The 23,875-nt window shown below is 47.7% G+C and overlaps 1 protein-coding gene across 2 annotated transcripts in view; it reads right to left on the bottom strand.

The window, feature by feature from the left end:
* Positions 1 to 16,361: 16,361 nt before the first annotated feature.
* The window catches only part of NFYC (nuclear transcription factor Y subunit gamma), a 60,779-nt gene continuing 53,265 nt past the window's right edge, over positions 16,362 to 23,875 (bottom strand). For both annotated transcript variants that reach the window (XM_054012015.1, XM_054012014.1), the window contains 3 exons: positions 21,078 to 21,185; positions 18,611 to 18,670; positions 16,362 to 17,272 (listed from right to left, as the gene is read on the bottom strand). In XM_054012015.1, the coding sequence (XP_053867990.1) occupies positions 17,153 to 17,272; positions 18,611 to 18,670; positions 21,078 to 21,185 (288 nt within the window). In that variant the 3' untranslated portion in view covers positions 16,362 to 17,152. The remainder of the gene's footprint in view (positions 17,273 to 18,610; positions 18,671 to 21,077; positions 21,186 to 23,875) is intronic.

A 23,875-nucleotide genomic window follows, 5' to 3' on the forward strand; every position in this document is an offset into this window, starting at 1 on the left:
TGTGACTCTCAGCCAGCCAGTAAAGCAGAAGGTTTATTTGGATGACAGGAATACAGTCCAAGACAGGTCTTGCAGGCACAGACAACAGGGCCCCCCCTCAGTTAGGTCCAGCTTGGGGTCCCAGGGCATGCCAGCCCACCCCCCTTTGGGGGGGTCAGAGCCATCCCTGCCTCCCAGCCATCTCTCCAGCCTCCTTCTCCCTGCTTCCAGCACTCTCCTTTTACGACCCCTCCCACAGCCTTTGTTCAGTTTCCCGGGCTAAGGAGTCGCCTCGCCTTCAACCCCTTCCTGGGTTCTCATGTTACACACTCAGGTATGCGCCCTCGGGCGCCCTCGGGCAGATCCCATTCTGCAATGCAGACTATCCCAGCACACTCCCCTGTCAGCATTCACAGACCACCGTGAGAACAGGCCCAGTTCGTCACACCCACCTGTTCTTAAAATCCTCCAATGACGGAGATTCCACAACCTCCCTTGGAAGCCTGTCCCAGAGCTGAGAGTTAGAAAGGTTTTTTTCCTACTATTTAACGCAAAAGTCCCTTGCTGAAGATAAAGCCAATTACTTCTTGTCCTACTTTCAGGGGACACGGAGAACAATTGATCACCGTCCTCTTTATAACAGCCCTTCGCATATTTGAAAGACTTATCAGGACTCCCCTCGGTCTTCTTTTCTCAAGGTTAAATGTGCCCAGTGCTTTTAACCTTTCCTTGTTGGTCCGATTTTCTAAAGCTTTTAGCATTTTTGTTGCTCTGCTCCGGACTCTCTCCAGTTTACCCAGGTTTCCTAAAGCGTGGCCCCCAGAACGGGATACAGGACTCCAGCTGAGGCCTCAGCAGGGCTGAGCAGAGTGGGACAATTGCTCTCCACGTCTTCCGTACGCCACTCCTGTTAATACACCGCAGAATGATATTAGCCTTTTTCGCAACTGCATTCCATTGTTGACCCCTATTCAGGAGCGGTGCCAGGGTTTTTGCTGCCCTAGGCGGCAGCGCTCCTTCTCTGAGCATTCGGCGGCGGGGGGTCCTTCCGCTCTGTGTCTTCAGGGCACTTCGGCGGCGGGTCCCAGAATGAGTGAAGGACCCGCCGAATTTCCGCCGAAGACCTGGAGTGGAAGGACCCCCTGCTGCCGAATTTCCGCCGAAGGTGGCAAAATGCCATCCCCCAAATCCTGCCGTCCTAGGCGACCGCCTAGGGTCGCCTAGTGGAAGCGCCGGCCCTGCCCCTATTCAATTTGCGATCCTCTGTAACCCCCAGCCCCTGTTCCACACTGGTGCTTCCCCCCCACCCCCGAGCCAGTTACTCCCCATGTGGTAGCTGACTAGGTGGTAGCACTGTGGAACAGAAGCTGGAAAAGGAGTCTTCGGGGTTAAAGGGTAAAAAATAGAGATTTTTCTAGGGGCAGATTTCATCCTGACCCCGTTACTACATGACATGAGTCATACAAAGACTAAAGTTGCCAAGAAGAATTGGGGCATGAGGCGTGGATGGGTAATTAAAGGACAGAGCGGAGTCACGCTCTAAGCCCCTATTATCCGGACATTTCGTCTGTCCCACACGCCTCTCCCACAGACACGCTGGAAATGGTCATGCAAACACCACCGGGCGTGACAATGTGCCGGTAAGGAGACACTTCCTTCTTAGCAGCTGGCTGTTATTCCCCAGGAACTGATTCAGTCTCTGCAGATCTTCCCCCAAGAATCTAATTCTTCTCTCCAGCTGCTGCTCTGTGACTGAGCCGCCCTGCCCCAGGAGGATGTAATTGTGGAACTCCTGATGGCTGTCGTCTCTTTATGAATGCTGCAGCTATGACATAATTCTGGAATTCCTTGCCTGCTGTAAGGCGTATGGGCGGAGGACGCTCTGGCAGATAAAGTACGTTGCTATTCATCACTGGTATAAAATGAGACGGATCTGCTTCAGCAATCTGAGGGGTACGGCTAGCTCGAACTTCGGAGGCTTGTGTCCTAGGAATGCAAAGATCCACCAGTGGAATGCTCTTCCTATGTGGCAATGACTGACCCTGTGCCCAATATAGTGTATGTGTGTGTGTGGGGCATTTTACAGCAGCCTACCCTCAAAGCCGCTGTTGTTCATTCAGTGCACTCACTAGAGCCAGATTTATGTTTCTAGTGGAACTGATGAAAGCAGATTGCAGGAGGGATGAGGGGTTATGGAGGTAGAGTTAAAGGTGACCTGCAAAGGACTTTTAATCAAGTTGGGTGTTATCTTTATAATGTAAAAATAAGGCTTGAAGGATTGGGTTTTGTTTGTTTATTCTTCTTGTTTTTCCCCCTGAGATCTAGATCAGGAGTGGCCAGCCTGGTTTTCCCAGAGAAACATTGGCAGGGAGGATTGTTAACAAAGGCCTCATTTCTCCAAACTTCTCACAAAATAGCTATTACTACGTTAAAAAAAAAAAAAGAGAGAGAGAGAGAGAAGGCTTCTAACAATCTGACTAAAATGACCTCCATCGTTCCGCTTTCAGGCGCTCGCCTGTTCCAATCTCGCCTCTAAAAATCAGGCCCCAAATCTCCTTTCGTATGTTAACCAAAACTGTGATTACTAAAAGGGAAATACTTTTTTAAAAATTAATCTACTTCTCACCCTTTATTTACGGAGCCGCTGAAAGAAGAATCAACTCGTCAATTTCACTTCAGTTTCAGATCCAGTTCCCCTGGCTGGCTCCAGGCACTAGCACCAGACTGCAATAGTTGGGTTGCAGACATCACAAAGGGTGTGAGAGCGCCCAAGCCAGGCCCATGTCTATTTTGGGTTCATTTGTATTGATCCTGGGCTATTCAAAGTCTTATTTATCAAACATACATCTGGGGTTTAAACTCCCCCGGCAGCATCTATTTAAAGTATATTTTCAATCTTAGCTCTCTCCTCAGGGTTCTTTTCTCTGGAAATCAATCCTATGTTTGTTTACCCGGGTTACTAAGCTAATGGAGATGTGCTGCTCTTGCAGGTGTTTTCCTGGTCAGTGTGTGTGTAATCACTGTGGAGACGCACCTCTCTGGGGGCCCGGACTGGTGAAACCGGGAGTTGGCATTGCTTGAAGAAGGGCTGGCTCTCTCCAACCATCCGTGTCTTTGCCTCGGCTGTTAGAGCGTGGTGTGTTCCCCTCGTCCGAACGTGGAAACTCCTCGTGGATTCTAGAGCGAAGGGTTTGTTGGTTGTGTCTTTGAGAAAGAGCCAGGGAGTCGCAATCAATATCGCACTGACCTATCCATCAGAACTGTCAAAGGTTTCGGGAAGCTAGCCCACGCCACCGGCTGTTTCACCACCGTCTCCCCCCGAGCCTTGTCTGGCTGCACCCCCTTTTCTCTCTCCCCCTACTCCCCCCACCCCATGATGAAACTTTAAAGAGGGACTCCAAGGCCTAGTAGATTAAGTACGGGGAGGCCTGCATGCTTTGAGCCCATTTGCCTCTTGGGACTGCAGTGTAATTCCTGGCACTGCAGAGAGGACAGAATTTGCATGCACAGGATTTCCAGTAAGTTTTTTCAGATCCTGTATGTGGTAGAAGCTGCTGGGCTGGGGCGGGGGCGGGAGTAGAAAGCAGAGAGGAGCCGCAGGGTGACTATGGGGTGACTTCTTGCCGAATCTAATAGGGGACAGCTATGTTCCAGCCCTGAGCTCGGGGGCCAGGGGAGGGGGGGGAGCTCACAGGAGCTCTGGCTTTGTGCAGAGGGTGCAGGATGCCAGCCCGGTGCTCGGGATCCTGGCACCAAACTGCGAGCGTGGTTAGATCAAAGGGAAAATCCAAACAGACCTGGGGTTTCGGAAAGCCCTGGGCAGTGAGTCGAGCTGGGGTGGTGAGCTGACGTTGCAGCTTGTCACCTGCACAGCCCTGGGCCCATCCTGCTCACGTCGCATGTGAAAGTGAGTTCCGAGGGTTCCACCCGCCTCCGGTTCTTGCACCGCATCAAAAAAGTCACCTCCCAGGCTGCAGCCAGGGGCGCTGACGATGGAAATCACGTCTTTGGTGTTTGCTATTACTACTCCGAGCCAGCACCCCTAGTTCCAGAGACACTGGCTGCAGCCTGGGAGCGAGATGCATTGAGAGCGCTTTGGAAGGGGTCAGGCCGTGAATACTGGAAGGGAAGTACAGGCCAGAGCTGCGTGAACAGACAGTCTGGATTTGCAATGGGGGGGGGGGGGGGGGGCTGCATGTCAGGTGTGAGGGGTGTTGGCAGACCTGTGTGAGGAGCCCCCGTTTGGAATAGCATGACGGGCTGCGGGGGGGGGGGGGAGGTTTGAGCTGCATGGGGGGCGGGATGCCTGCAGAGCACCTGCCTGCACATACTTGGCCCCAGCCCAGGGCCATTAGTTCCTGGCTCTCAAGCTCACACGCACTTGAACGTACTAAACAAAAGTCTTAGGCAGAGGCCGTCCCCTGGTGACAGCAGCTCCTGACAACTAGCAACGGGGATGGATTCCAACAACTCCCGTCTTTAACCCCGGCCCATCTGCACCTTCCCAGCCTCCTGGGCACGGGAGAGCTCAGAGGGAAAAGGGAAATAGGCACTCCTGCAGCCTGCTGAGTCAGCAAAGCTCGTGTGCCCCCAGGAGCCCAGCATAGCGGGTGCTCTGAGAATGGGGCTGCCCTGACAAAGGACCGAGACCCAGGGGCTGACTTATAGTGGGAGCTGGGGGCAGACAGGGCTCCCTGGTTGCTGCAGGATTGGCCACTTGCCTGGCTCTGGAACTAGAAAGAAACCAGGATTTTTCCTGAGTCAGGGGTGAATTCCAGGCATGTGAAGAAAGAGCGAAGTTCTCCTCTTTCTTCATCTCCTTCTTCCTCCCTTCACTGGAGCGTGGCAGAAGAGTTAAATCCAAGGAGCTGAGGGTCAGGGCCACTGGGTTCTTTCCCCAGCTCTGTGTGAGCAGGGAACGGGATGTAGCCATTTAAGAAGGGGACTCCAAGTCAGGACTCCTGGGTTCTCTTCCTGGCCCTGACAAAGTGTGTGTCCTTGGGTGAGTCACTTAACCTCTCTGCACCATCTGGTAAATGGGGATCATGGTACAACTCGCCCACAAGGCTTAACTAATCTGTAAAGTGCTTTGAAATCCTCAGGTGGAAGGTGCTGTCGGATCAGCAGAGCGGTTAGGGAGAACTCCAGATGGCACCCGCCTCGGCATGGAGGGGAGGAAAGAGACCCACCTGCAGAGCACTGGCCCTGCAGCCAGAAGGAAAGCAGCAGAGAGACACCCCAGGGAACAAACGGAGCTCCCTCCTCCTCACGGCCCATCCCGCCCTGAGCTGGGGAGGAACGGATTTGCTGAGAGCGGCGAGTTCTGGCTGAGACGTGACACGTTGTGAGCTCGTGGCCTTCAGCAACCTCAAGCATCTAAACTCAGACGCCGACGTTGCCAGGCTTCTTTTGGGGAGGGCCGGAACCCAACAGGCTGATTTGGTGCTTCATTGGTGTAAGTCCTAGGGCCACCCTGCCTGCAGCGGTGCCCGCGCAGCGCCGCGCCGGTCGTTGGGATTGCACGTGGGCCACAGACAAGCTCCAGCCTGGCTCCTAAGAAGCTCAGCAGCCCAGGCTGAGTGGCTCCTTGCTGGGGTTCAACATCCTCCACCCTCAAAACAAGCCCCACGTGGCGCTCACTTAACCGCAGGCTCCTTTGAAGGCGGAAGCAGCCCACCTGCTCTCTGGGCCTTCAGCTTGCAAGCGTCACGTACGCCGGCTGGCGGTTGTGGTTTGGTGGAGAACCAACTGCTGTAAATGAAGCAGAAATCCTCGTGCGCGCCCGGCTTAAGCTCATCAACCCTGGCTGAGCAACACAACGTCTCGGCGAGGGACGAGAGCACAAGTTGCCCTGGCTGTGTCTAGGAAAAATCTTGCAAGGGCATTTTTTTAGACTTGGGTTTAGTATTGGGGGGTGGGGTGCGGGGACTTTGCTTCTTAGAGCTCCTTAAATCAATCCTTAAAATAATGAGCTCAAGCCCCTACAGCACTTGTCATCCATTGATCCAGAAGGCAGAGAAATGCTATCTCCATTCTACCAAAGGGGAAAGTGAGGCACAAAGCAGATGAGTGACTTGCCCCAGGTCAGTGGCAGAGCTGGGAATAGAATCCAGATCTTCCAAATCCTGGTTGTCCTATTTTGAAGGCCACACTGCCTGAAACACAATAGGGAGGGGTGTAACAACCATGAGGTTCACAGGGATTTGGGGGAAATCAGGTGACGCTCTTGGCTTCTCTTTAAGAAGGGGCAAAGCCGGGATACGGGAAAGCTGAATTTAGCACCTGGTCAGCACTGAGGAGTAAGATGTTTCCAAGCACAAAGGGCAGCAAGGGGGGGTTGGCAGGTGCTCGTGCATGTGGGATAATCTCTCGACACCCGGACATACGCACGCAGAGCACAAGCACAGTAGGCCCGGTGCGGCAAAGGACAGAGGGATCTCGGGAACACCGGTGTAAATCTGGATTAGCCGAAGGCAATAGGTTTACACCGGCATAACCAAGCTCAGAATCTGGCCCTGAGCCTCTAGCCCATTGATCATTCATGTCTGGCTCTCCGAGGCCTCCAGCCACTGAAACAGCATTCGCTTGCTGCCTGGGGGGCAATGTCCTCCTCTGACTTCATGAAGAGGGCAGACTGCCTAGTGCAACTCAACTGAAACCAGGAGTTTGAGTTCAGACACCGGAGTGGGTCAACAGGGTTTTCTCTTGAGCTCTTCTCCCTAAGGAACATGCCTTGACCTCCACCTTCTTCTCTCCTGGGAGGGCTTGGACAGGGCTGCCTATAGACGCAGGCGGCTTGCTAGCACTTATTAACTGATGGCAGCCAGGCCTAATATTCTCATCTCCAGCTCGTCTGCTGCACTCACCCCTGCATCTTACTTTTCAGGCCCAGTAGAAAGGGGCCCTAGGTTTGAAATGGTGCCAGCCCAAGGCCCTGAGCCTGCAAAGACTTGTGCACGTGTTTAACTTTAAGTGTACAAGCAGGACCAAAGCCCTCCGTGCTCTGTGCTGTGGGGTTCGCTGGGGCTGCATAGTGCTTCAAGAGAAGCAGGGGCGTAAGTCTTTGCCAGATCTGGGCCAGTCCCAGGAATGCCATCAGTGGCCACAATGGCACGGTTACAAAGCTCCGTCACAAACCAAGCGGCAGACCACAGAGCGGGTTAGCGTGTGGTCAGTTCTGGTCTGATGCAGAATGAAAACCAAAAGCCAAACTCTTGACCTTTTTCACACAATGGAATTCTTGTTTTCCAGCCAGCCCTTTAAAAAAATAAAATAATCAGACCCAGGGTTTGTCCGGGGAGGGGGGAAGCCACCATGCCCCCCAAAGCTGGGAGGGATCTGTAAAACGGCCTGTCAACACTTTTTTCCATGGAAAATGGTGTGTTTGACAAAATGAGAATTTTTGTAGAAAGCTGCTAACGTTCCTCAAAAGTTGGTTTGGGGATTTTTCCCCCCCCCAGCAGTTTATGGCCAAAATTATTTGGCTTCTGATGAAATGTTGACATTTTCCACTGCCCCCCCCTCCCTTTTCGTACCAGCTCTAATCTGTCGCACGGATCTGGCTCACACCCCAGGGAAGCACTGTCAGGCATAGTCATTCCCAGCTCCCATGTGGCCAGCAGACCTCTCCCCCCCCACCCCATGTTTTTGCAGAAAGCTCAGACTTTCAGAAAGTTCCAAAGTTGCCATGAACCATAGGCCCCAACTCCCTGGGTGCTCTGCAAAAAAATATAATGGGTACTCAGCACCCACCAGCCCGCAGCGCCCGCTGTTTGGTGGTGCGCCAGTCAGCTAATCTGAGGCACCACCAAATAGCTGATCAAGGACGCCGCCAAACAGGGAGGGCGGAGAGCAGCGAGCAGTGGGGGCCACGGGGAAGGGGCAGAGCGGGGGCGGGAAGAGACGGGGCAAGGGTGGGGCCTCAGGGGAAGGGGTGGAGTGGGGGTGAGGCCTTGGGGTGGAGCAGGGGTGAAGCGCCCCCAGGGAAAAGAAAGTCGGTGCCTAGGTCATGAACTCCCATCGTGCGTTTCACAGATGGTTCTTTCTCTCTCAGCAGTGCCCCGTGGTGACACTCCCCCGGACGGGTGAGAGAGGTGCAGTGACTTACCCAAGGTCCCACAGCGAGTCTGTGGCAGAGCTGGAAATAGACACCCCCATCCCCCCGGTGATAGGATCCCCGTGCTCAGCGCTTTCCTTCCCCCGGCCTGGGTGCAGCTCAGGTATCAGATGTTACCGTATCACAGGGTAGCAGTCAGCACAAAGGACGGGAGCTTGGGCCTTTGCCAGAGCCGAGTGGCTTTTCTCCTCTCCCCTTTTCTAATCAATACAGCCCGGCCCCCGCTGGGCGAGGCCCAGCAAAGCCCCCAGCAGGCCATATCCACCTGTGGGATGCCATTTCACGTGCAATGGTTTGCACCAGAGCGAAGTTTTGGTTATGCTGCTGAAACATCACCTGGGAGAAAGGGGATGAGACAAACCATGCGGCGGGATGGACATGGTGACATGGTGACAGTGCAGCAGGGCCCAGGGGAGCAAAAAGCCTCCTCTTAACGTCTTCGCCGGCTGCCTGCATAGGACCTGCAAACCGCTGTCCAAGCCCTGAGCGCAGGCGAGCAGGGCCAGTTGCTTTACGGCCTGGCGCCCGGCTCCGAGTAGCAGCCACTGCCCCAGGGTCAGTCGGAGTCCAAAGCAGGCGGGGAGGGGGTTGGGTGTGTGGGGTGGGCTGCAGGCTGCCGTGGGGATGGAATCTGACAGTGGATGGAGGTTGGGCAGGTGGCATGGAGGGGTGGGAGAGATGGGGTGGGGTGGGGGGAGGATATTGGCTCAACTATAGGTTTGGTTCAGTTGAGGTCCTTGGCCCAGTTCGCCACAGGTAGAAGCACCCGTTAGGGCAAGGGTTGACGGTGACCCTCCCTTACTGCAGCTGGAACAAGGGACCACCCAACTGGCTCACGAGGAGCCCTGCCTCCTGCAGATCAGACACCTCGCCTGGCACGCAGACCTGGTCCTGGGAGCAGCCATTTGCCATTCTCCTCCTTGGGGGTTTTTCCTTCTCGCCCCCCCATGATGAGAAGGGCAAGACCCCCACACTGGGTATCAGTGCTCCTCCACACGGCTGCTTTTCAGAGCTTGCCTCCCAAGCCCAGGGAAGATCACAAGCCTTGCAACTCAAACGGTGACTGCTGGGTGTCCCGCCCTGCGCTGGGGCTGGACTGGTGTAAAAGCTCTTAGCTGCACGTCTTCTTTTCAATGCGACGCGGTTGCGGCTCTGAGCACGGAGCACCTGCTACTGCACCAGCCTGAAATCAGAGGAGGGGGAAGTCGAGTTTCGCACATTTGCTGCCCCTGCTGCATTGTCATATATTTCCCCGAGGGGAAGTAGGTTATTTCCCTTGTGTTTTACAAATGCAATTAAAAGAATCAGCCGCTAACACCCTGGGGGGGGGGGGGGGGATAATATACATTAGAAAAAGGAAACAAAATATTTTGAAGAAAAGTCCCAAAATGGTCTTTTTTTTTAAATAATAAAAAAAAGGCTAATTTTTTGTTTTCCATTTTTTCCCAATTAAACTTGAAATTGAAACATTTTCATTCCCCCCTTCCTCCCATCTTCTAGGGACAAAATGGGGGGTTGGGGGGATTTGAATAGATTGAAAATTTCAAAAAATTTGGATGGAAAAAAATTCATGAAATTTTGTTTTCAAGAGTTTTCCCATTTTTGAGCGGCTCTAGAAGGGGGTGAAGGAGTGAAATGGGGAACCTTCCCCCCCCTGGAACATTTTCATGGGTAACAATTTCTAAATAACGAGAAAATAATTTCTTTTTGAAACCTGCCAAAGACAATTTGAAAGCTTCCCATGAAGTTTCTCGACCGTTTTCCCACCAGATGTAGCAAAGTTCCCAAGGATCGTGGTGGATTCTCCATGCCTGACTATTTTAAAATCAAGATTGGACGTTTTTCTAACAGATCTGCTCTAGGAGATATTGTGGGGAAGTTCTCTAGCTTGGGTTATCCAGGGGGTCAGAGTAGATGATCCCTTCTGGCCTTGAAATCTATGAACAGGGTCATTTTTCTCCCTCTCCCCAGCTCCAGGGAATCCCTATCCAGGGCAGAATTGACCCAGGCTGGGAGGGTGACAGGGATCCACTAGAATAACAAAGATTAATAAGAGCCTGGGTGCGCTTGCATCTCTAGGGCTTTGGCTGAGACATTGAGGGGTCGTTCCTTGATTGAAAGAAGGTGGAAAAGTAGTGTTGCTTGTTGGATGGATTTTCTTACGTCCCTCTGCAGACTCCCTGATAAGCAACGTGCAAAACAAACCAGCCACCTGTTAGACACATTGGTGCAGCTCAATCGTTTCTTATGGAGAGTTAAGCGGAGGGACAGCTGTGAGACGTCCGTTAGACTCAGCTGTTCCTGCCCAAAGGCCCCTGGGCCTGGCTGGCATCCTGCCCCCACTCACCACGCCAAGCGCTGTAAAAGGAGTCTTCCTCCCAAGACACCCCCAGAGGTTTCTGTTGCCCAAGAACAGCCTGGGCTTTTTTTGTAACATGCTAGGCACCTCCGCACCACATTGCTGGGCGCTCGGATGCCTGCAGTGGTGAAATGAAACAGGCATCAAAGCATGTGTGAGTCGAACCAGTTGGAGGTCAGAGGTGGGCTGAGAGAGTTGTGGTGACACAGGTTCAAATCCTGGCAATCTCAATTCAAGCATTTCATCCCTCCCAGCCAAATACACCAAGTCCTGGGCAATTTAGCACACGGGCACCTTTCAGACAAGGGCTTAAATATATACTGACTCTTGGTGCTAAGTGAATGCTAAGATCCCATAGCACTTTTATAAAAACTAATGGTTTGTCCTAGCCCGGTTATTACCATTAACTTTCTGTTGTGTGTGTTGCCTGCTGTCCTCCACCCCAGAGACAGCTGCATTTCAGTGGTGCTGATCCTGCAAAAGGCTCCTGGCAATCCCTGTCACCCCCTGACAGAGCTCACTGCAGGATCGGGGCTGTACTTTGCAAAGCACTTGGGCGGGAAAGGCTCTACAGAAAGCATCAGACTCATTATTTCACCCATAATATCCCAACGCCCAAGCGCCTAGGGTGCACCACTCTAGTTTTCCACTCTAGGATGGCTCTCATTTTTTTCTCCCCGTACAAGAGGGAGGCTATTGGGGTTACTTCAGGATACAAAATCACTCAGACAAGTTCAGCCAACCAGCAATACCTCCGTTCATCTTCAGTACCCTCAGCTGTGGGGGCGAGGCTTACAGCTTGTGAAACTAGCCCGGTGGAAATATTATTCTGATTCATCATCATCATCCTCTACAAATGTTTTAAAAACTTAAACACTGACTGTAAACATTCAAGAGGGCCTTCTTTTATGAAGAAAAACCCCCCTGCTGTCCGACCTGCGTGGGTTCCTCGGGGAAGCGCATTTCCAAACAGCCAGCTGCCATAAATCAGCATCGATCTGCTGACAAACAGCAGCTGAGGATCTGGACCTTTCGAGCCAGAAGGTGGGGAAGACCGGGAACGATTGCCCAACGTTTTCTGGAACACAGGGTCAGAATTCCCGGGCAGGCCTGAAGGGGGGGGATCAAACAACTGCAAATGCCAGGGGCAAGTTCTGTTCCCAGGTGCACGTCTGCCGCAGACACGAGCCACATTCAAATGAGAAATTAGGCACAATTTTTTTAAAATCGTGCGGGCGAGCAGCCATGGGAACAAACGACCAAGGGAAGAGGGGACTCGTCAGCTCTCGACATCTTGTCGGCATTTTTGGAAGCAGCTTTTGTCAAATACAAGTTACTGGACTCAGCACAGGGGTGAAATTTAACAGCCTATTTTATGCAGAGTCAGACTAGATGATCTAATGGCCCTTTTAGTAACTAACTCCCCCCCCCCCAACTTTCAACAGAGCTAGAGGTGTACAAGAGCCGCGCCTGCCCTTTTAACGCTATCTATATGCTTTAGACATACACAATCCAGCCACGCTACAAGTACTACAATGACACAATGGGCCTGACTGTTCACTGCCCTGAATGTCAGTTATTTTGCACCCCTATGAAGTGTGACCAGTCTGACTCAATAGTGTTTTCACAGCCCTTTGCACAGGTGCAAGGGAGCAGAACCAGGGCCTGTTTTTTTCCAAACACACCACACAATGTGTTTTTATACAGATCAATCCCCTAATAACCTACTCAGCTTTGCTCGTGTGCTTTATAACTCCTCAGAAACAAGCAAGCGCATGTGGCCTTATCCCATGGGATTGTTAGAGTTCATTTCTTACACAGCAGTAAGTTATGCTCTTTGTATATCTCCAATTGCTTTGCAGGCTGTTGAAGCAATTCCCACACAGTGATCGTCCTTATCCCAGAGGGTGACCTTAGCACCAGACGTTTGCTTGGGGAGGGTCACATAACCTGTGCTGACGACTTGCAAACCTCAGAACAAGGGCAGTTGTCGTAACAAACTGCCCACTGAGAAGAGAATGCTGATTCCCAAGTGTCAGCGACAGTGGCACGTTCTCTCGCTGTGTGGTTGGTGCTTAGCTAATCACTCCCGAGGAGGAAGAAAAGCCTAAATTGATCCTACAGACTCCTTGTAAAGAAAGAACCCAGCTAATGGTCATCTTTCAGCCGAGTGTGAGCACGAACGCTGAGATCAGAGGCAAAAGCATACATCACAAACCCTTCTCCCCCCTCCCCCAGTGATTAAATCAGAAATTATGGCCGACTCAGAAGTCTAAATGCTAAGTGCTTTCTTTTCCCTAGCAGGAGAGGCAGAAATAGCATTGGTCATCTTCTGCCAAACCCCGAGATCACATTCTTTTCTTCCTCCTCAACAGGAGGGACGGAGTGGTGCCATCTTGAAACCGATCAGTGTGTTCAGCTAATCAAATTACCCAATGCCTTGGCAATGTGCAATGCCAGGTGCAAAAAGGCAGCTACATCTCTTCACTGTGGCCACTGCCATTAGCGTGCAAGGCAGACATTCTTCTATGATCCAGCCCGGCCATCGTTTTAGGTCTTGCTGTAACATTTAAAGTCATCCTCTCTTAGTTCCCAAGGCCAGAAGAGACCACTAGATCATCTAGTCCAGTGGCTAGTATATGGAACAGTATAGACACTTCATTGTATGAAATTTAATTTGTACTGACTTCGCTAGTGGTTTTTATGTAGTCTGTTGTAAAATTAGACAAATATCTAGATGACTTGAGTATCCCCTGGAAGACTTCTGCGTACCCCCAGGGGAATGCGTATCCCTGGTTGAGAACCACTAATCTAGTCTGATCTCCTGTACAGCCCAGACCAGAGAATTTCATGCAGATATTCCTGTACTGAGCTTATTGTCTTGCTTCGCAGAGCTACCAAACCCAGTGTTGGATGAAATCCAGGCAGGCTGTGTCCTAACGACCTCCTGAAGCAGCTAATTCCACACGTGGACTGAGTAGAGGGGTGTTTCCTGTGATGGGCTCTAAACATACCACCCTTCCATTTACGGGAGCGGTCCCACGTTTTCTCGTAAGGATGAGGGAAGGCAGCTGTTTTCAAGTCTCCTCTAACTCTCCTTTCCAGCTAGATAACCTCACCTTTTGCCACCTCTGGCTTTACCCAAACCCCACCTTGTCGCTGCTTTAAAGTTGCCCTTGTTTGGGTTATTTTTGAGGTGTAGTTTTGCAGGTGGGATGATGTTTTTCAGGCACAAGTTCCCAGCAGGATTTAACACTGTGCAATTTCTAAAGCACCTTTTTCTTCCACTGGAGTTCATACCGGCTCCTGTTCAATGGGGTAACATTTTCACTGAGCTGTCCGGGCAGAGTCCTACATCTTTCCCCAGAGGATGCTGCAGTTCACAGTGCAGAGATTATTTTTGGTAGTATACGTTTCCTTAGGTTTCTCCCGGTTCAATTTCATTTGCCATTGTGCTTTCTTAATCCTCCCTGCCCCCCAGCCAATGTCATTTGCCTGGAATCTCAAACTTCCTAGGCTTGTACTGCCCAAGAGAGTCGTGTGTTGCAGCTAAACCCCAGAACCGGCTCTCCACTGCTCAAGTCACTAAAGGTGAGATCTCAGTAGTACTCAGCATTGACCTAGCTCAGATCATTGACTCCAACGGGAGCAGAGTTAGGACAAGGCTGAGTGCTTCTGAAAACCCCAACTCAATGTATCACCAATGGGGGACCTCAGCATTCATGGTCCTCCACTTCAAGGAGCTTGTTTCCTATAATTTAACCCTCTTTTATCCAGGTTCAGACTGTGCTATTTACCCCAATCATTCTTGTCCTTTATTGGTTTTAAGAGGCCGTCTCAAAAGCCTTTTTGAAAAAAATCCAGGAAACTAGACCCCTTGAGTCAGCTCTTCACTTTTACAAGGCGCTGGGACACTTCAGCGAGGCACCATTTCCTCTTATAGACGTTGTTTGACCTGAAGTGCTGTGCTACAGTATCCTTAATTACATGCTAATTCTCCAGCTGGGCTTCTTGGCATAAACTAAATGCTGCTCCTTTGTTTTGCCAACTGAACTGCTTATGAAGCAAGTAACTTCTTTTTGCCGTTATCCCAAACACTTCACTTTCACGCTTAGCTGGGCTTATAATGGCCAGGACTGGAACAGCCACGTTGCTTGGGTCAGTTGCTCATGGTCACCAAGTTAACCAGGATGCTACAATTTCCAGCAGCTTTCTTGGTGCAAAGATTATTGCCTGAAGAACACACCTGGCCCGTGAGGGAGTGAGAATGGAGGAGGAACCCTCTGATGTGTCGTATGTTGAGTACGGGCAGAACTGCCATCCACATACTTGCTGAATGAAGTTCATCTATGTAATTATATAGAGCACAGTACATCCACACACACACACACGTACCAGGTTAACTTCCAATACTTCTACATCTCCTTAAGCAGGACACAGACCCATGCAAAATGTGCACAGTTGTGTGGTGCCCTCTAGTGGCCATCTTTGGACATGAAGCATTTGTTCAGCTCAAACAAGTGTATGTGTGGAATTATTTGCTCCCACCTATTTTCAGGTGATTCTTCTAACAAAGGCAAATTTTTAAGACAGCTAAAGTTGACCCTGGATTCTTCAATCAAGAACACTGATCCAAGTCATGCTTCAGCTGAGAAAGCTGTGACAGGTTACAATAAAAAGCACCAATTTTAAGGAAGGCTTCAGCCCCGAAATGTTTAATTATCTACACATTTAAACTTAATCAGAGGAAAGTCCTGGTTCATAAGGCCCAGAATGTTTGGACATGCACCAAACCTCCTCTGACTCTCTAGGTCAGATCAGATCGGTCTTCAGGCCTATTAATTTGTAGAAGTCAAGCATTGAAACAACTGGAATTTTCTTTCTTTGGAGGCGGTTATCTCTGAAATTCCCATACGTTCAGGGCTATGCCTGAAGGCAGATGTCTACTCTTAAAGTTCTACATGCTAACTCTGCTCGCTGCACAGCTGAGTTTGAGATTGTGAGGAAGAAACAGATGGTCTCACTGATGTTATTGAATTATAATTGGCCACAGTCCATTACAATCCAAGTGTTCCATCACCTAAACTGTTCAGATTACCTGCTGAGCACAGTTTTAGCCACAGTCTTCTTATTTTAAAAACTGGGTGAATTTGATGCTTTTAAAAATAAGAAATTTAACAATTAGCTACAGCCAGACAGTGCAAGGGAGAGATTCCTTCACACAGCTCTGCTCAGGCACCTCACACGAACCTGAGGCCTCTCCGGAGCAGAGTCTGCCAGTTGTATCATGCTGTTAGCTGTGCCAACATCTAACAAGGGACCTGGTTAGGATAATCAAAATTGCGTCCATCTTTTGGACAAGATATAAACAGAAGTTCTGACCACATTTGAGCATAAGGTTGTATTTAATAAAAATGGAGCTTCTAGCCGAATTCAAACACCGACAATTACATCTGTCTCCCTAAGTCCCACCCGCCCCGTAGCTTCTACTAGACAAAGGGCATTCTTAACCTCTTGTACTGAACTGTCATGCAGTGTTGCTATGCACAGTTAAATAGCTGTGTTCTACCCAGCTGCATTTCAGTGGTGGATGATATGATCAGGTGTATAGTTTGTATTCTAGTTTATGGAGTGTGTGGCTATCTTTTGATGTGAAAGGCATAATACAGAAGAAGAGTCATATCAGCTATGTCTCGCATTTGAACCACACCTCCAGGAAGCAAGATCCCATCTAGCCCTCCCCACGCACTGAATCCCTTTTCCTGCAGTTTCATTTCTCAATGCATTTTGTAACATTTTTACAGGACCAGCCCTTAAGAGCTTTAGTAGGAGGCTATCACCTGGTTGGGTTTGTGCTGGTTACTTTTGGTACTCATACATATGCTCAGACACTGAGTAAAAGAAATGTAGATTATCTAAAAAGAAATTTATTGCATTTCATGCAGCTTATAATACATGCATTGACTGAGACTAGCGCAATGGTTAACAACTTACTCCCCCACCCCCCAGATTTCCTTTAGTGTTTCTGGAATAGACTGGGACAAGTTAGAGCCTCTACTGTTCTTAGAAAATATGTTCATTGTAACACAAGGAATGTTTTATTCCCCCAGAAGCTGCAAATATCCAATGCCTAGGCTTACCAAAAACAGGGAGGGGGGGCGCCGCGGGGAGGAAAATCTCCCAATACACTCAAGTGCACACGCGCGTGCACGCACACACACACACACTCACGCATACCCCTACTGAACTACCAAGTTGAGAAATCTTAGTCTAGCTCTATTCAGAGTAGAATACAAACAGAAACCTGGGAATAAAGCTGTTATGGGAAACAAGATGCAGGGCCTTTTTACAAATCTGACCAAAGAAAAATGTTCTACATCATTTAATAAGCTGCTATCGATTTCATTTTGTTTAATTATTTTCAGTTTCATAGAGATGAACAAGCAGCTAAGTATGTTGACATATTGATTTCTGAAAAAAATAAAAATATTGCATCTTTGTCAGTTTCTGTTGGATATTTGCTCATACCCACCATTGGCGGTGCACAGTGCACCAGAGATCAGAGCCTACTATAGGCTTCATATCAAGTACAGATACACAGAGGGAGACGTCTTCATCAGAGCCGGTTGGAATGGCAGAAGTCAAGCTGGTGTGTGTCAATTTCCATGCTGACAGAATACTCACTACGGTGGGCTAATTCAGTCCCCTGCCACCTGAGGCGCTTGTCCATCAGAAGTCTGATTGGTGGACTGAATAAACATGGGCTGGGTGATGTCCTGACCTGCAGGCATGGTCACTTGCTGAATCTGATAGAGTTGCTGAAAGAGGTTGAAAGGGGATGGAAAAAAAGGTAATCGAGTGTCAGCAAGATGTTCAACTATTAATAGCATGCAGCCTGTGTAGCCCTCAGATTTGACCAATGGTATAAATCAACACACAACAAGTAAAATATGCTCAAAAAGTTGGAGCATGAATTACTCTAGGCCTTAAATACCAAAATGTGACCGTATAATGAAGTAATTTTATGAACTTCTGATGCCCAGTTGGAACCTGACAGACTTTGTTTTAGATGTATAATGTTATGAAAGCTTGATCCCTGAACAGATTAGGACTGAAAAAGCTCCTACTGATGATTTAACCTTTTATAGGTACCAGAGTCGGTTTGTCAGGTTACTTCTAATCCCCTTCATTTGGCACTCTGTATTCAATTACTGCTCAACCACTTAGACTTGAAATCCTATTACATATTCCAAGCAGACAGAACTAACTTTTGTTCTCACACTGGATACTATTTTCACAACTTGTCTGAACAGAGAGAGACCGTGTCCTCCAACCCAGTTCCCCAACTTATGTCTCAGTTTGATTTATTGAGCCTTTCCTGCAACCTGGTTTGTATAAATAGGCAATTCAAGATATAGTTACTCCCAGTTTGCTCAATACCAGTTTAGTCGTGATTTCTATTTTCTGTTCGTCTACACTCTGAAGTTTGATCAAGCTGCATTTCAGATTAGCCCTATCTGCAACAAATTGTATTACAAAGTTTATTTATGGCAAATCTACCCCTCACTGGATCCAGTCTGATGTGTCCATTCAAAGAACTTAAAGAAATTATTCCATCTACTTCATGTGCAGCATTTATGACAAATGAATACAAAGAGTGTGCTAAACTATCATTAAACACTTCCTTCACACAGACAAATTGAGAATACACCGCCCTCAAGTTGTTCTACTTCAAAAAGCTTTCCAGTGACACACTGAGAGGTTACACACCAAGTGTCTATCCTTGTTTATTGGCTTAAACATTTCCTAGGATGCTATCTTAATAAGACACAACATCTTATTTCTAGTAGCACCTGGGATGAGACTGATAGGGCAAAAGTTAAATAGCTGATCTGCCATATTCTCGAAGAGTAGGGTTCATTTGGAGTAAATATAGCAAGATAATAAAAGGACTTCACATGAACTACAAGTTTGTCACAGTTCTCACGAATCCTGGTTGCTAGGTCCATTTTGGGAGGGGTAGTGACTTTCTAATCTCACTATCCCACTTCTTGTTAGACACCTAGTCCTAAAGACCAAGAGCTTTCTTAGCTCTGACTTCATGGACACTGGCTCCTTACTGATCGGTCAATCGTCCTGAGTTCTGAGATAGGTACCTGTCCATCTGTGAACTGGCTGAACTGCTGCTGTCCTTGCTGGACTTCTGTTTGTGTAATCTACAATACAGAAATGACACGGGTGATCAGTGAGGGAACATACCTGCTGGGTCAACAAGAAATTAACAATATTTTACCCTCCCACAGCACCTTTCACTGGTGAATCAGCACGCACTTTACAGGGTTTTTTTGTTTGAAATTAAGCTTCATAACATCCTGTGTGGTAAAGCAAGGCAGATTAAGGTCCTTGCCTGGAGTCATATCAGTGAGTCGGTGGCAGAGCTGGGAACAGAACCCACGAGTCCCATCTCTCGGTACTTACCTCTGCGCTAAATTAGTCTCCAGTCCAAGCTCACAGAAATGTCAATTTTAAACAAAACATATATGAAACCACACACAAAGTAGCATGGCAATGAATGCTAGTTGAGAACAAAGGGCACTGTTGGATTCAATAATTAAAAAGCAATGCAAAGCAACCTCCCATTACTTTCATAAGCAGTACATGGACACTCAGATTACAGACAGGAAGATGATCAGTTCTTTCAATTTTTGAGGGTGGATAAAATTAGGTTTAGCTACAGTTGTCTGACAAGAATATGAAGCATCTTAGCAGTTGTGTTGATCTGAGCTGTGCTGCTCTCATTGAAAACCTTATTGCCCCATCTCTGGAGCAGTTCTAGCTCTGAGGAGAGTTACTGCCCTGTCCTCCTAGTCAAAAGGAATTGAAGGAAGAGAAGAGCATAACAGATGAAGCGTGAGAAGCATTAAGCTCTATCCCACAACCAGTGCAGGCTGATAACCAAGTCAATGGCTGAATTGTAAAAGCTCATCATTTAAAAAGTGGTGAACGTTTTCAGGAGTTCCAAGAGGTATCTTACATAACAAAAACAGAGATTTCTGGTATGACACTGGAGACTTCTGTCCAATGCACCAGGCCAGCTATCCATTTAACATGGACATGCCTGAACGTATTGGAGGCAACAGAATGAAAAACATCTACTGACCCCTAATCTGGCTAGACAGTTGAGAACTCTGTCACGTACTCATATTAAGTTGGTCGACTTCAAGTTGATTCCCTTTGTGAGTTTTTGATATTTAAAGAGCTTTCTTTGAGCGTATCGCCAAACTAAGGCTATGTCTACACTAGAGACCTTACACTGAACTCTCTGTCAACATACTTAAAACCACCCCCAATGAGGGGCAGTGGCTATGTCGGCGGGAGAGCGTCTCACACTGGCTCTTTCTGTCGGTGTAACTCATGTCGCTCAAGGGGTTTTTTCCACACCCGAGCGACATACGTTATTCCAACAAAAGTGCTAGTGTAGACAAAGTCTAAATCTTTTACGATTGAAACTTGAATCCTAACTCTGACACTGCTACAAAGAAGCACATACGTGTGTGTCAGGTAGATTCTGCCCTTAAAGACGAAAGGAAGAGATGAGAAATTGAGGGGAGCTGTTTGGTGCCCTTTTGCTCCTTCAGCTCACACTCCTTGTGGAGATATATTCGACAGATTTCTCTTCTTCTACACAGCATTAAAACGGATTGGTTTATGTAGCACCCAGAAGTGCATGGTATTTTGCAATGCAGATAAAGGTAATACGTCTTGCTTCAGAGAGTTTTTAAGAAAACAACACAGGGATAGGTAGAAGAAAGGAAGGATGTGGGATCGGAAAATGGGATCATTAGGAAGCTAATTGTAGCTAGAGGGTAATGAAGCAGGGTAGCTATCTTAATTTTTCAGATTACTAACATGATTAGTTTTATTTCTTGTGACTACAGGTGACTGGGCGAGGGTGAGAAGATAAAACATCATGTCTTATGACAGCCATATGCAGTCCTAGCAAGAGGCACTTGATCATTTGTAGTGCACTGGGAAAAAATCCAGGCGCTTACATTTTGAAAAATTTAAGAGCCATTCCTGAATGATCTGCCACTTCTCCCATACCTGCTTAGGAGCGCACACTCACCCACCCTCAGGGATGAAGAGTCTTTCTGCTAAGAGCCTGAAGCACTGATGTCAATAGACCTTCAATGCAAGAGACGTGCTTCTAACATTAAGATTGCTCCAAAGGACACAAAGAGATCACACTCGTGTCTTTCACTCTCTGCTTTGTACCTTCTCTTTTACCCTATGCCCACACAGCTTGCTAGCCCTCTCCTTTCATGAATCCTCCTTATACTGGTGATCTTTCCACAAGGCCTGAACTGTTTGTATCATTAAATGGGCAGCGCCTGGGCCTCACCATAGGCCTTGTACAAGTGCTGTGACATTTACATCACTACCCACATTTACATGAATGAGATGGTTACTCCAGACTTCCACTGTGCTGTTTTGTTTTGTTTTTATTTATTTTTTATGAATGCAGTAAGGCATAAAAATCAGGAATGCTGGAAATTGGAATCTCAACACATGGGAAGAATAGTTTAATAGTTAATGACAAGTTTTTGGTATTACAGTACATACCTGCTGTGCGTTGGCTGCAAGCGTCTGGATCTGTCCCTGGACTACCTGGGTGCCTGATACCGGCTGAGCTAAGCGGATATACTGCAGCTGGCCAGCATTCAGTTGAACCTAGAAACAAGGTAGGGAAAGAAAAATAAAACAGTGGACTGTGTAGTATGAAACACATAAACTTGCCTTCTTGTTTCCCCAACAGAACCCAGAGTAACAGATGATACTTGGAGGATTGAACAGATGCAGTGTTGAAATTAATAGTTACATGGATTCTGTCAAAGAAAATACAAAGAACACTTTACCACTGCAAATTCTTAACTAAAACTTGAAAGAGCCACCTTAGCATCTCTCTTTCTACAAGGGGAAAGTAATTAGAAAGTAGCACGCTGAAGGTTTTGATCAAGTGTTAGAGAGCCCTTATATTTCCTTTGCAAATACAAAAAGTGATCAGGTTAGTTCTTCTGTCATACAAGTCATTCGTACACATAAGAAAACTACTTTACCAGTGAGCAAGCTGCAAATAGTGACATTCCTATTATGTTCTTCCCATCATTTTCCTTTAGATGTTTGGTAACTTTTCACCTTCTTAAAAATGAGGGAACAACAGCACTGGCTAGAACCAGGAATACTGCAAAGGCTTCCAACATAATTCTGCCAGTGAACTTCAGTCCTGACATGACAAAGGCTGTAATATTATCATGCCAATGTTTTGTGCTTTATATTAAAATACAAAACCTTCAATTTAATATAACACAAGGTGAAAAGTTTAAATGTTGGCAAGTCAGAAAAAAGTTACCATAGTAACATTAGTTCTGCTCTCTTACACATTCTGCATTTTTAACTATATTAACAAACATTGGAAAAGCAACACAAATGAAGCAAAACATGGAACACGGCTGAATTAATGTTACCACCAGAACTGCAACTTTTTCCATTAACCTACTTTTGAACATTTAATTCAGAATCTTAAGGTTAAATCGTTATATGCAGCTTGCATTTGAATTTACTTTTAAACGGGGGGGGGGGGGGGGGGGGAGAGAGAGAGAATCAAGAGCCATTACAAGTAAAGAGCATAAAAACTCCTTTGCTTCGCCAGTGACGCTGGGAAGCTCTTGGAACAGAAATTATTGGGCTTGCAGTTTTCACAAACTCTGCTGACTTCACCAGTTGTGTCCAGAAGCCCCAATCTTGCTCTTGAAACAACAGCCTCTGCCGCAGTTCTAAACTCCATACGAACATAAACATTTCAATACAATCTGTGTCTGCATTAAAATTTGCCTGCAGAGAAGGTTCTTTCTATTGAAGGCTTCCCACTTCGATTTTTAACCGCAATATTAATTTAATGGGTGAAACAGATTTGAAATACTTATGAAAAAAACACACTTATTTTTGGTTCTGCAGAGAACAAAAAGGGTCTAGAGCTCATTGACATCTAGCTAATGTGAAAATTTCAAATAGTAAAATTCAGCTATTTTTGAGATGTGAGCAAAACATTAACATTTACCTAAAACGTACATCTCCCACCTTTTCTCAAAGTTTAAGAAAAAAAAAAAAAATATGAGCTGAGATCAATGATGGAAAATTATAGCCAGCAAAACATTTTCAGAAGTTATAAGCAGGTGCAAACCAATGGGGTTATAAGGAACATTCTGATATCAAGCTTTTAATTACAGTGGGCACGACCAGTTTTATGACACCTTACATCAGAAATGTAAGTTTTTGTGCATGTGCAGTGAGAGACCAGAAGAGACTTTCAGTGGAGCCCTGAACATGAGATACTGATGATGCCACCAACAGGATAGGAGAGGGCTCCAGGAAAGCAGCCTAGCGAAAGTGGAAGAGGATAGAATAACAGTGCTGACGGCAACATAGACTAATGTCCCATTAAAAACCATCTGAAAAGAGTGCATTTGTTGCTGCACTTTGTATTCCTACACTGTGGCCTGATAGATTATCTATCTGAAATATAGAATGGGTCTCTCTGTACAGTAACCGGCGCTTCAAGTCAGTGTGAATCCCCTAGAAGGTGTGCAGGAGCCTCACGTGCACAAGGCAGAGTTTTTTGGAATAGCAATGTTTGTCAGGGCCATGCGTGCACCCTATCTTTCCTTATGCTCCTCTGTGAGGATAGAACCATGACAATCCCTCAGGTTCCTCACAGGTCAACGTTCACATTTCTGTGGACTCAAATGCAGGGATGGATGGCAGGGCATGGGATCCACAACCACACTTACTGTAGAGTAACCATTCTCCCTCCTTTGAGTACGTGTCAATGTGGATCCCACTGTAGGGAATTAGCAAACAGTATCCTCCCTGGAAGGCAGAAGTGGGATTTTGGCAGTGCTAGTCAAACAGCAACTGCAGTACTGCTCTTCCAAAATCAGCATCTGACCTGGCTGCCATGTCAAGGGCATAACATTTAACAAAAGTCAGTGAGTTGCTCTACCTTGCAGACCTGAGTCTGGAACATTCCTGAAGCAAACAGAAGATGCTGCCTGGGCCCTGGGGGACTGTGTCTTGATGTTTGGCGGAAGAGGCTTGCCAGCCATCTGATAACTAGTGGAACTGCTCTGTGTGATCCTCTTGGAGATTCTTTGAGACGAGATGGCTTGGCCTTTAGATGGGCCAGAAATGCCCACAAAGTGGCAGGGATGCAGCCAGAAAGGTTTGGTTCCATTAAGGTAATAGAGCAAAGCTCTGGACACATCCAAAATATGTAACTTCTTTTCTCCCGGTGTCAAGTGCAGCTTCAGGAAGAAGACTGGCAAAGTGATCAACTGGTTCAGGAGGAAGTCTCAGACCACCTC

Source organism: Malaclemys terrapin, chromosome 22, assembly GCF_027887155.1.
Source record: "Malaclemys terrapin pileata isolate rMalTer1 chromosome 22, rMalTer1.hap1, whole genome shotgun sequence".
In the NCBI taxonomy this organism is placed as follows: domain Eukaryota; kingdom Metazoa; phylum Chordata; order Testudines; family Emydidae; genus Malaclemys; species Malaclemys terrapin.